We start from the raw sequence: 13,812 nt of genomic DNA on the forward strand, positions 1-13,812 counted from the left end.
GCCGGATTGTTTTTAGATTCACAGAATGAAATCCAAATCCCACCACGGCTCGAAAGAACGTAATTCAATACACTCAATCTTCGCCGGTTCCATCGGCCGGAACGGGAAGACCGTAGCCCCGCCGCAACAGTCTTCACGCCGGAGGTCCTGAAAGTGACCAACAGCGCGGTACGAGAGCCGCTGGCTGCTATGTTGCTCTGTCTTTTGCTGGAACTGAGATCGGAACCGAGTGTCAGCTGTTCACAGTTTTCCGCCACCAAATCCTGTTCAAAGGTCCACTCGTTCGGGAACCGAGATCGGACCGAGGCGATAGTCGAGGATTTTCTCGTCCTTTTTTCCTCGTCCAAAACTCCCAATCTGGTACCTCGATGACCGCCGGGCAGGTTAGCAGGACCGCCGATGCCAGAACGACGCAGGGTGCAATGCAGAAGAAAACATGAAAAATGCATTCCATCGGCGAACGCCACGAAACATACGGTCTGAAAAATGTTCTTCCAATCGGTGGATCGGGACCTACACCAAGAAAACAAAGAATCCGATTCCGATTCCACCGTCCCAGAAGGAGAACACCTCGAAGCTTATCGAAGCCGAAGATCGCTTTCGACGACAGGCCGTGCAAGGTCTGTGTGGGGCGAGCGGAAACTTAATCCTTCACCCTTCGCCGTACTCGGGGTCCGAAAATCGGGAGCAGCAGATCAGTCTTGAAAGGTGGCGTGCGCCGACCGACAATACACGGGAAGGAGAAAAACAAATCATCTTTCGGTCTGTTTCCGTACTTTGTCCAATCAGACATCGAAATGAGACACCGAGCCCATTTGTATCGTGCTTGTTGGCCCTTCGAATGTATTATGAGCTCAACAGCTCTCGTAATCGGTGACCACTCTGCTGCTCTGGTCCTTAGCCAAAAACCCAACCGGCCCACTTCCCCGGGGGAAGAAAACTAATCAAAGTTCCTCGTCGGAAGGACCTACGCTACGAGTTTGTGGACGACAACAACAAAACTATCCGATCAATATTAACACAAATGGTGCTGAAAGTTCGCCACTCGTGTAAGTTCCCAAACTATCGATCAACCACTCTTCGCAAAAAAGGTTGGTAAGCCTGTTACGCGAAGAGATATGGCCCACGACAAAATGAAGGACACGTTCAATTAATATCATACCAGACAAGAGTACCAATGAAATCTTAAATTCAAACAAAACCGCCCACCTAACAAACACGAAGGTATAAGCAGCACTTGAACGACGTGTTCCATCATCTCCATCATCATTATCACCATCAACACCCTCACTCTTCGACCCGTCCGACCCGTCCGTCTGCGGCGGATTGGCATTCGTAATCGAAGCATCGGCCACCCCGTGTTTCGAACAGCATTCCAACCAATCCGTCCGGGATTGAAATTTCAGCCACAATTTCAAACCCACGGCTTCCCTCCTGCCCGGTCCGTCGAGCCTCGTAACCTCAACGGAAGAAGGGTTTTCGGTTAGCGTACCCGATCGCTCACAGCCCGATTCCGTCTGGGCGATTCCGCACAACTTGGCAACTCCCACCTCCAGGAGAGTAACTTGGGAGACTCGGGTTTTGCGGTTTATTTGCCGCCAGCTAACCAGCAGCGAAACGAAAAGCGCCAGAGCGAAGCGAATCCACAGCAAAAATGGTTGTCGAAGCAAAGGTCCTGCTTCGCTCTCGCTGTAACTCCCTCTCTATCGGCGGTAGTAGTCTGCCCGGCGGAAGGGACCGCCGTTGCCGGCGTCAGTGTGGTTCCGGTGTGTGGTTTCTTCGTCCGTCTTCCGGAGCACCAAACTTTCATCGGCCACCGAGCAAACCGTACCGTACGGACGACCGGAGGCATGCCTCGGAAATGGAATGGCGTTTCGTCGTCTGCTTACTCGCCATCTCTTTATTACTCGCTCGGTTAAACACAGGCCAGACACGGGCATCGGGGGGGGAGGCCGGGGAATTCGAAATAATTAATGCAAATATACGGTTCCAATTCCCAGCACCTATCTGCGCGCCCGACAGACCATTAGTGGGTTAACGGTGTTGGCACCGGGGGCTGGTGGGCGGCGGGGGGCGGTCGAGATTCCCCATCGATGGATGGGATTTAATGGATTTCCATGCAGGATTCCCGCAGGGCCACCCGCGCCTGCCGCATCCTTTTCGCACCGATCAGTCCCCGATCATTACGATGAATCCCTGACGGGGTAAGTCGGTCCCGGTTTGCGAAATCACGTTTTGCCTGGAGGAATTCTTACGGAAGCCGCCCCCGGAAGCTCACGGCCGGCAGCCTTTGCAGCAGATTCTTTCAAATCATGGCCGGCCGCTCCGGATGTCCATCGCAGACCGCTGCCGGAGGATTTCGTAATCCACAACAACATCCCCAACAATGCAAGGTGTAATCAGTCACACCGTAATAAGAGGATCGGACAGCCCAGGCGAGAGATGCAATCAAGCAAATGGTAGTCGGGATGAAGCAAAGCCACCGGACGAGCCCCTGCGGCCGGACCTGCTCATCATTATCTTCTGGCCGGCAACGTTTGCATCGGCCATTTTTCAAAACGTGCCCAGACAGCGAGATGAAGATCGGTGTCCTGTCATACCTTGCGCCGCCGTCGCCGGTAATAGGTTAAGGGCTCCTTCCAGCGCGACACCAAGGAATGCATCGGCATGCCCAAGCGAATTCCAAAACCGGCCCTTTCTTCGTCACCTGACAAAGACATCGCCAGGCGGCCCAGGAACCTACCTTGGATCAAGCTCAATTCGCCGCGCGCCGCGCGTGGACTAATGGGAATTCATTTTGTAATAATCCAACCAAACCAAGGCTCGCCCGTTAACATTCTACCGGTTCGCCGTTTTGCCGACACAGAGACACTATCCCGTGGCGAGATGTTCCCGGACGGAATGTTCCGGTGGAATGTTCGCCTCAAAAACTCGGCTCATTTTTCGCAGGGGACAATATCCACGGTGCGCCACCTTCGTAAAGGACACACCGACCGTTCGGTCGCCCGCGCGGTACGGTCAAGTATCCGTGAAATTTGGCTGCTTTTATGGCTGGATAGTAGATGGTGAGCCGGCACGGAAAAGAGTACCGCCCGAGGAATGAAAATTGAACGGGAAAGTTACAGAGCTCGTTTCGTTTCCCGGTACACTATCGTGGGCTGGAAACGTAACATCACGAAACGAAATCTTAAGACCAGGCATCCAGGCACAGGAAAACCGTATCAGACACTTCAGGATTTTGCGCACCCTGTATAGGACCACTAATTAGGATTGCCAGTTCCATCCATCCTGCGTCGCCGAGTTCCGCGAAGAAAGCCGACACGGGATTCGTCAGTTCGTCAATCACGATCCGGGAAAAATGTGAACCCGACATCGAAGAACCGGCCCCGGGGTCCAGAAAAAGTGACTCCACGCGGAAGCCGGCACCAAAGATGCCAAAGGATCTATCACGCCGTTTCTTGGTATTTTTTTCTTTGCCGGGTCTGTTAAATTTCTGTTCATCTTGTTCGTATGTTCATGCCAGCCGGTAGAAGCGTTCGCATGAGCCTACGTATGGTCCGCCATCAACGCCTGTCGTTGCTTCCTGTCCAGGCCACAACACGGAGAAGAAAGAATGCCGTAGCTTCGGGAGAAAAAAAAAACCCGGTAGCATAAAAGCGAAACTTCCATCACTCTTTTCCGGAACTTCTCCGGGCGAAGAAAGGCAGAAAGTTTGTTAGCAAAAATATGCAGGGTTAGCCGAGCCGACAACTTCACTTCGTTGGCAAGGACACGCCGCCGACGGACTTCCTCAATAGGGACGGAGGAAATTTAGACATAAAAAATGGCTCCTTGGCAGCAGTCAAGGGGCGTCAGCCGTGCCAGAAGTCAGCGACGGCGGCAGAACGCGCAGTGGCCAATCAATTTTTGGTCCTTTTTTGGGCTTTGCGACAAAAATTTTAAATTGCCATCCTGGGGAAATTGGGGTACCGCACATTCGGCCCGGACGCCGGGCCACGACGAGGCGTGGATGGAGAAAATTGGCGGCAACGAAGGCCGGGAAGCAGACGGTCGCCTGCGCCCGCTCCGTGACAGGTTGCGGCGGACCACACCATTTAATGACCCTGTGTAACGTCGACAACGACGACAAGGACTCCCCGGTTTTTGGTCGATAGTCATTACTTAAGTTTGGCGCATACCAACCCGGGAAAACGCAGCCAAAACGTAAGACCTCTCTCGCTCTCTCTCTCTCTCTCTCTTTCGGTCTATTCGGAGAAGGGTGGCGACGGTGGCAATCAATTGCCGCAGTGTGGAGCGGAGACGCGCACACACTTGCGGCGCTTCTGGTCGGCAGCCAAAATATGTTGACCGTTCCCGAGCACCGGCGCGTCGAGCATAATGAACCGTGGGGGACGGTCAGTGCCGGCACACTTGGCAGCAGGCTGATTACACGATGTTGCATAAGGACGGTCCTAGGACGAGTGACCGAACGACGAAATTCTTGCCAGAATTCCGTCTAAAAAGGCCCCCAGCCGCCCAAAATTCCAAACGATGTCACCTCAATTCCCACAGTCCCCGGCCGGCACACAATGTGCCGTCTGATGAGCGGCCTAACGGCCTACCGAACCCGAGGAGGGGTCCCTCGAAGTTATCGGTCGATTTGGAAATCTTTACTTTCCAATCTGGCACACACCTCGAAGACCGTGTCCTTGCCCTTTTGACCGTCCGCCACCCGTGTTCTAAAGTTCCAAAAGCCGCCGTGCACCCTGTGACTTGTTGAGACCAGGGGTAATCCCCTTGAAGAATCACTCCAAAGCGCGCTTGACGCACTAATTCGCAACCGAACCGTTTCCCAACAGCCTCGAGTCCCATTCCGGACCGGCTCAGCGTTTCGGCCGTACGTGTCCAGCAGCTGGCCCAGATGATTACTTTCGTCGTCGTCGGCCTCAAGTTTTTCTCCAGAATCGGGGCGACGGCAAATGCCGCGCTCGCAGGAGCCTTGATTGATTCCGCAACTCCGCCGATGCCTCGGAAGGGGAGGCCATTATTTTGGGGCGAAAAACACCTCGACAAGGACCACGGCTGCCGCCCGCGCAGACTTGCAGAAGCCGGTGGCCAGCAGAGGTACGAAAACGCAATTCAATTATTTGGACAGTATTTTCCGATTTTCGAATCACCGCGTTTTCTCGCCGCGCGATTTCCCGGTCCACCGATCCGATTAGGAGGCCCCGCAATTGGGAAACGGAGCGAGGGAATTGTTACCGAATGGTCCTAATGGTGGCGGGACCAATTTCTTAGGATTTCGTTTCCTGTTTTTTTTTTTTCTTTCATTCTCGGTCCGTCCGAGGAGGAAGTTCCAAATTGTATTTACCTTTAATCCCCGGCCCGAGGCGACCGACGACCAAAAGGCAACAGAGAAAAAAAAACGATGAAAAATTGGTCGCCACGGCCCACTAATGCCCCCTGGGTCACCAAAATCACGGCATACCTGGCCTCTCTGATTGTATGTGAGTCCTGGACATTATAATTGTAGAACGATTACATTCCCGTCCCGTCGAATCGAATACCCGGTCGAATCAGAAAAAGAACAATCAGCCCTTCAAACGAGTACCGGCAAAGGCCGCTAATGAAGTGTGATGGAGGGCCGACGAGTGAGACAAAAAAAACCCCGGCTTCGGAAAATATTGTCCTCACGGTACCCAGCGGGATCCGGTTCCAGGGAGAGCGAAGGGCGCTTTCCGGCCCGCAGGAAGTTCCCGAAAGTCTATTCCCGTTCGTCATAACAAACAAATTATGAGTAATTTATGGCAATATTCGGCCCCGACGGAACGACGGATCGTGACGAATGGCGACCGTGGCATCCGCTCCGGCGGACGCACTTCAGTGACTTCCCTCCTGCGCGCCCCCTGGGCCGTGCGTGACGTTTTGATAAACTGGCGCCACTTGGACGACGAGCCCTTGATGAGTTTTGACTTTGTGCTTTTTTCTCGAATATTCCCAGCTTTCTTCAATTTCCTCCGGTTTTTCCCGGGTTTGCTAGCTATAAAAAAACTAGTTAATTGGTTTTATGGTTTCTCCTGGAGTTTGGGCAACCTATCACCGCACCACCACCAAACCGGTAGATGATCGGTAAGTTTTACCAGAAAAGCCAAACTTTGTTAGTCGATTTGTGTGCGCGCTGTGCCCCCCGCTGGTTCCCCCGGGCGCCATTTTGGTTTGAAGTGTAGTTTGATTTCGTTGAACCAATTTCCGTCCATCAGAAACTGGAGCAAGACGGAAAAACTACTTTGTAGCGAATTCAAGGGACCGCCGCAATCCGATGGAAGCGCACAACAACTCCGAAACTCGGCAAACCAGTTCCGGCCCGTTCCGGGAGGACTCCGATCCGCCGATCGCGCTGGGCGCGTTGGCTTTTGGGGTAGGTTAGTGTCGAAGTTAGAGCATGATTAATGACCCTCGGCGCTCGGTTCGTAGCAGCAGCGACCTTCAGGGTCGTAACTTCCCCGCCGTGGTGGTCTCTCTCTCTCTCTTTCGTTCGCTGGGTACCACCCGCCGGCTGTTCCGGTTTTATACCCTCTTTCGATTGTTTTGTAATTGTTATTGTTCACGGTCATTGTCGAGTTGGTTGGTCAGAAGGAAAAAGTCGAGAAAAGCTGCGCCACGCCACCACCCGTGTGGTGCTGGATACGCCGAGGTCCTGCGAGAGGGTCTTTCGTAACGCATATAAGTCACCACCGGCAACAGGGGCCAACTGCGAACATATGTCCGGCGATTAGGAATTACTTGGAAAAGGTCAGCCGGCCGAGGCCGGGTGGAATGGCCGGCTTCCCTTCCAATCAGCAAATGCAGCCGTCGCCTACGTCCGGCTCGGGCACCGATTGCGTCCGCACTGTGACGTAAGTTTATTTTGACATTTGGGCAAATGAGTTTCTAATAGCGCCGGTGTTACTACGGAACTATGGCGTAACATGCTCCCTAGCAGTTGGTCGCTAACCGGCCCCTCAGTCGCACTCTATCCGCCTCCGATCGAAGGTCCTGCATTTGACCCTAACTACCCTACGGGGCTGGCTCCTCTCCCGTAGCTCTGATTGCCCATTTGCGATAACCCGAAACGATCGTCGTACGATCGCGCTGGTAACTGTCCGACGGAACCTGCGGCAAAGTGAAGCAACCCCGACCGCGAATCCTGTGCGCCATAAACCGACAACAGCATTCCGAACAGCAACAAATCGAACTCCATTATCTTCGATTCGTTTCGGGGATCGGACCGTTTTGTTTCCTACGCTACTCGCAGTAGTTTTACATCAATTTGGATCCATTCGACACGCATAAAAATTTATTGTTACCTTATACACACATACGCTCGTAAGCTTTCCGTCGGGTTACAACAAACGAGAGCCTATTGACGGTGGCCAAGGTATCACTGCCATCCATTAGAATCAGGAAAATAAAGACAGCAGGCAGCGGCGTCGGAGAATGGAACGAACAGGCCAAGCAGAGGTCCAAGAAAGACGGTACGAAACGAGAGAAAAAAAAACTAATCCAAACAGAACGGAATCCATTAGTTCCAATTACCATTTTACTGGCCTCGGAAGGGCATGGAAAAAATGGTGATCCCGAAAGGATCATCATGTCTCGGGGCCGAGCAAAGCAAACTAGTCGGGATACACCCAGCGCATCTGGGAGCTCACCTGGGCCCCGCTGGCTGGCTGGCTGGCTACCGGCGATATCGTCTCGGCTGGTTCGAAAGATAAAAGGATTAAAGAGGTCTAGGTAAGATGATGCCCGATGGCAGCCAGCGTCTTGAGTGCCCCGAGGGCGTACAAAAATGGCGGTACGCGGGGAATTATCGGATTTTCTTCGTGCCTCAAGCTAATAATGAGTGATGGAAGCCGCCGCCAGCAAATGGCTTTCCGACGTCCTTTGCAATGAAAAAACTGGAGGTAAAAAAAACCCGAAGGAGACCAGAAATCTGTCTGCTGTCTTCCCCGCAGGGTGAGTCATCGGTTGCGATCTGCTCCTGGGAACTGGGACGGTGCGGTGTTGTAGGAAGGCACCATCCGAGGATCGCGCATTCTATCAAGTCACCGTTAAGCAACATCCGAAACTGCGCTGACCTGCATCAATCTTCATTTGCGAACCGCACATGACGACGACGACGATGACGATAAGGCCTCGGTGGCTGAGATGACGGCGTTGATGGACTTCCGCTTCAACGCGGTCCACGACTCGCCCCGTTGGCAACAACCGCACGCCGTGTGCCGCCGACTGGAAGTGACACCACATCCGCATGGAAGGAGCACGTACTGTGGCCGATCCAAACTTTCGTGCCAGTGAGTAAATAAGTCGCTCGTGTGAAACTCGTGTCGCGCGTGCCGACTGACACCAATCGCACGATCGAATCGATCGGTCGACGATCGCACGAACCAAAAATCCAAGGCAAACTTGATGCGCTACCGACCGCGTTCAATTAACGGGCTCCGGCGCGATGACGAACGGTCACCGTGATCGTGTGAGAGAAGTTCACGAACGCTAAACGGTATTTAATATGCGTACCGGCGGCGGTCAGTGCCGGGCCCGGCCGGGGCCAAGGTTAACACACTCCTGCGGCTAGATTTAATACGCCACAGCTAGGCAGCGTAGTCGAAGGATGTTTCGTCGAAACCGCACAGCACTGAACATCCGCATCCGCGAACGTGGGGACCGGTTTAGCACCCCGGGGCCGGCTGTCACCAATATGCCCACAAATGAAGCGGTAAAAAGCGGGCAGCCGCGGTTCAAGTATGCTTTCTGTCGCGAATTGCTCCCGAAAGAATCGGAACCGCGGAGAGTGGGGATAAATTTCATCAATAAAATTGTGCCCTCCATTCCGGCTTGACACCAATACAGCCACACAAGGGGACATCATAAAGACCCCCAAATGTGACACCGACCGATTGAACGGTTTCCGGGTGAATTGGCCGATTGGTTTCGGCCTCGACCTCGGCCACCACAGAACCGCGGTTTCTGCGTGGTTCGTGCGGCTCGCGACACACGGGAGCGGGCGTGCGTGCGTGCGTGAGTGGCGTGAGCGAAAGATACGATACGCCATGTGTGTGATGGGAATGCATAATTGAGCAACCTGTCGACCTTTAAGAGCAGCAGGCAGCAGCCGCCCTGCAGCCAGGATTTTGCGGCCGGATGAGAGTGCGGAAACAAATATAAAGAATATTTATGGGTCTTTTCCGCGATCCCCGAGCGTGCTTGCCTCGCCACTCGGGGTTCGCCACGCCTCTCGTGGCAGGGAAGGTGGTAACTTTGATCCTTTTTCGAACGGAATATAAATTTGGCCACCAGCTGCCTCGCGGAGGGCATGGGGCGGGGAATCAACAAAACAAAAACCCAGGCCACTCGGGCGGTTCGAGCGCCTCGGACTTCGAGTCCGTTCCGTGTGGCGTCAATATTTTCCCCGTTCCACCCGGTCGGGGCGGCGCAAAAAGGAGCGAAGCCTTTCGCTGGGCCAAACGGAACAGCGGGAGCAAGAGTCGGAAAAGCGTGGCCGAAAAAAGCGGAGAGGCTCCAATCTTCTGACGGTCAGGTTTCGGGTGTTACTCAGTCGGAAACGCGCATCCGCTGGCGCTTCCGTTCGACCGAGCATAAATTGGTTGAAGTTTATCTTAAATTAATGTCAATCAGTCAGTGAAGTTGTGCTTCTTTTTGCCCTTTTCTCTGTTTCTGTATCCTTTTTGCAGCGAGGAACCTCAACCATTTCGGTTCCGCAAACTTCAACTCCAATGTTGATTCTCGTTTTATTGTTCCACGAACTTTTTATCCGATTTCAGAAGAAACAATCCGCTCGTTCAGTGTCTTTCACTCTGTCTTTCTCTCTGGCCTAAGAGTCAGATTTGTTAAGCTCCCCCAAGATCATATGGTATACTCCCATTGCGGTACACTCATAGGTGAAAAAAGTTTTTCAGCTAGCACGACGTGCTTTCGGGTTCAAGGTTTCCGCCCAAGGAGGACAGAAGGCTCCACGGCGAGGCGGAATTGTTTCGGGTACTTCTTTATCGTAAAAAAGTTGTTGCCGAACACACAAATGGGACACCAGTTAGCTTCGTGGCAGGCATAAGGTTGCCGGAAGGCAGAGGTCCATTCCGCTGGTGCTGTGAGTCGCGAGTTTTCCTCGCAGGCTCTGCGGCTGCTGCCCTGTCTGCCGTTGTCTGGTAGAGTCTATTTTCCAATCAACATTCCAAAACGAGCAACATCTTAATAAAGGCCCGAGCAGACACGGTCTCAGCCGGTAGTCGAGCTACCTCCGGGGCTTAAAACAGAAACAGATGAGAAAATTGTGCAATTTGTCGCCAATAGTGTGCGGCCTTCCCTTCAGGCAGAGCATAATCAAAGTAGCATATCTAGAAACGATAAAAAGTTAGCCCTCGTCCTCTTTGTGTCGCGTTGCCGTAAGCGACGCAGACTGCGCTACTATGTTTCGTAGATAATATTCGAAAACTTGGGAACCCGGCGGTGGGGAGATGTGGTGGTCCCCCCCAACCGGACACGAATTTTTTATTTCGATTCTTCGTGTGCACGCTACTAAGTATGGAATTGAGTTAAATTGTGTGATGGCCGCTTTCCCGCGTGCAAAAAAAACCCAACTGAAAAGGACTTACCATTTCGTTGCCACTGGCGAAACTTGTGGTACAGGAAGCAGGAGCACATGCAGAAAATGGACGAAAGGATCATCAGTGTGAGCACGATGCCGACCCAAACGTCGCCGATGAACCGTTCGTAGGTCGGGTCGAGCAGCTGGTCGGAACCGACCAGCCCATCGCGGCCGGCCCCACGGTTGGCGAACGATTGCAGACTGTTGAGCAGCCCGTAGTCGCTGCTGCCGTTACTGTAGTCGATACCCCCGAACAGACTGGCCGATGGGGACGAGGCGAACCCAAACCCTCCGCTGTCGGCCATGCCGCCGAGCCGGGCCGCACCGGCCGCCCCGAGCGCACTGCCGGCGCCGCCGATCTGTTGCTGCTGCTGGTGCAGGTTCTGCCAGAAGAGCGTGTAGTTGTTGCCACGGATGAGCTTGTCAAAGTCGATGTTCGACGGTATTTCGAAGGTTATCTTGGATTCGAAATTTTCAATCATTTTCCCCAAAACGTGCGTCCCTTACGTGGATGGACTTTCACAAGGCAAGGACGAATGCCGATGGTCCGATGTCAATCATGTGCGAATGAGCGTTGCTGTCGCGAAAAAGAACACTCACGCCGGCGGACTGTGATAGCTTGCGTTTTACTGCTTTGTTTTGGTACAGCTTGTGGCACCGCACACATACACAGGACACAAGGCACCCCCGAAAACACAGCGAGCCCTTTATCCGCTTATCTGAACACAGCTTCTCGCCACCACAAAACGGCACACTAAATCTTCCGATTCTCTCGACACCGGCTGGTTGACACTTTTGAAGCTTTTACCTTACTGTTTTCGGGTGAACGATGCGATGGAAAATGGTTCGCGGGATACAAAAAACTAAAAAGGAAACCGGCCACTTTCTCTCTGGCTTCGGTAAACCGTTTTGCTAATGGCCCGCTAATACACGCGCGCCCTTGTTCTCGTCGCACTCGGGACACACTTCCTCGTCCTCGCGCGGAGCCGATCTTTGGGGCGCGGCGTGATAACAATGTGCTATCAAATTTCACACCTACGCACACGAGTGTGAGGATTTTCAGAGCGTAGCGACGTCGCCAACTTCACGCTCGTTTCGCATCAAATATTGAGTAAACACCACCGCCTGGCGAGCGCACGAATTTTCGCTTTGGCTAACGTAAATAAATGCACTCTCGCACGAATAACAATAAACGCTGGTCGTTTTCGCTAGACTTCCGTATTCTCTCCCCGCACCGTGCACGAGACGGCGATGGCGGAGCAGCACGAAAAGGTACGTTTCGAAATCCGACAATCGTTGCTGTCGCGTCCGGAACGACCGGAAAACACGTAAAATTCGACGGGAACACGCGCGCGTCCGACGCCGGCAAAGGTTGGGATTTTTTGAAAATTGAAAATGCTGCTAACAGCAACAGGAGACAGGAGATGGCGCCACCAGTTTTGCTAACAGAGACTGGGAACGCAGAGAGAGAGAGAAAAGTTTCTCCCTCTCTCTCGTTTCGTGTTCGGGATTTTCGTAGTTTGAATCGGGTGAACCTGACGAAATTCACCACGATTGCTACGATGAACGTTCACTAGCCGCGAACGCGACTAACATCAAATTCAAATTGAATGAAATATAAATTTCGTAGTTTACTTTGTATATTTTAAAAAAATCCAACATACTTCATTTAGTCGTACACGCATTTTGTATTGAACTAATTAATTGTGCCTTTATGGATTGTACTTTATGGATTTGGATCGGATTCGCTGGACAACTTTTACAACCCCTGGGAGGGTGATTACACGCTTTCCAGTTTGGCGTACGAATTTTACTCGGGGTTGTTCGCATTCGGTGGCTGGAACTATTTTAACTTTGTAACGGAAGAGTTGGAAAACAAGTAAGTTCAAATGATAAATGTCAATAATATTAGCATAATGCTATTGCCCTGCAAAGATTCACATGCCCCAACGGGGCCCCGCGAGTTGACCTGATCGGTGTGATCTTTAATGCGAACCTGGATCTTGAGAACGTTACTACAGAATGTTAGGTTTGGCTATCTACGTCAGTAGATGTGAAGAAATGAAATTATGTGGCCGAAATGAAATTATGTACGTGAAGAAATTATGTGGCCAAAAGTTGAGTAATGTTGGCGCAACTATGCCATACACCGCAAGGGCCGCTTTTCAGCTCTTGACTTCCCACTACTCAATTTAACCTTTTCCCTACGTCTTGACTTCAATAAGTTCTTTTGTCAGTATCTAGTTGCGTAGTCTTTTTTGCAGTCGTTTCATCAGTTCTATCACCGGTAACTCGCTCTTGTATTTGTCTCTGCGTGCCTGATTTTAAGTTTTTGCCAATTATCATCAATTTTGCGCCAATTTTGCGCCTACATTATTTTAACATCACCACGAACAAAGTTACGGCAAAAGGGTTCACTCGCTAGCCGCGCAACTAACATTGCCACGGATGAACACGATTTTTTCGACCCGAAGCGAAGCCGAAGTCCGCCCAAAATCAGCCGGTTCCCGGCAAAACAATGTGAGAATGTGAGATGAGAGATGCTGTGATCTGTGAGAATCTTTCTCGTCGATTCTCACTACGTCGCCGATGCACATTATGAGAAAAACGCGATCGTATACAAACTTAAATAAGTGACATTGTCCTAAAAAAGTTATGTTAGCTATGAGTTTAAATAATGGGAAGTGTATAATAATGAGTATGATAATTTCGAACAACGATAAATCATCATCTAATGCCAGGATCAATAATAATAGTAGATTATTTATAAGACTTGAACGCGTGTATAACACATCAAACAAATTTCATTTAATTTAATCAAAATACATGCAAAGGGAACAAAGACGTTGAAAAAAGACCTTAGATTCTTCCTAAAGCTAAATATGTCCGCCTATTCCATACAAATTCCCCACAGTCCGATGGCCCGCCTCATTAGTCCGTGCATTTTCACCTTCTTTTGATCGATTTAATTGCTGATTTTACGAGAGCCAAATCCAATACCGATTGGATTGGATATCCTTCTGTGCCATGCTGGATCAGGAAATCGCCATTCTGAAGGCGATAAATTCCCATTCCCGTGGCATTGTTCGTCTGATGGCACGCCGAGCGGATTTTCATGGTGCAGTGAGTCACGCTTTTCTCGCCGCGAGTATCCGGGTATGTCCCGAGCGCTGCTAGAACGACAGAGGGCG

The 13,812-nt window shown here is 51.7% G+C and overlaps 2 protein-coding genes across 2 annotated transcripts in view; one reads left to right on the top strand and one right to left on the bottom strand.

Annotated features, from left to right (window-relative positions):
* Positions 1–11,103, bottom strand: part of LOC131205490 (protein commissureless 2 homolog) — a 41,196-nt gene extending 30,093 nt beyond the window's left edge. Inside the window, exon 1 of the mRNA XM_058197603.1 lies at positions 10,629–11,103. Coding sequence (XP_058053586.1) covers positions 10,629–11,103 — 475 coding nt within the window. The remainder of the gene's footprint in view (positions 1–10,628) is intronic.
* Positions 1–13,812, top strand: part of LOC131205491 (ubiquitin-like-conjugating enzyme ATG3) — a 45,316-nt gene that overhangs the window by 12,543 nt on the left and 18,961 nt on the right. The gene's annotated exons all lie outside the window — the stretch shown is intronic.

The sequence above is a fragment of the Anopheles bellator genome, chromosome 1 (genome assembly GCF_943735745.2).
Source record: "Anopheles bellator chromosome 1, idAnoBellAS_SP24_06.2, whole genome shotgun sequence".
NCBI classification, from domain to species: domain Eukaryota; kingdom Metazoa; phylum Arthropoda; class Insecta; order Diptera; family Culicidae; genus Anopheles; species Anopheles bellator.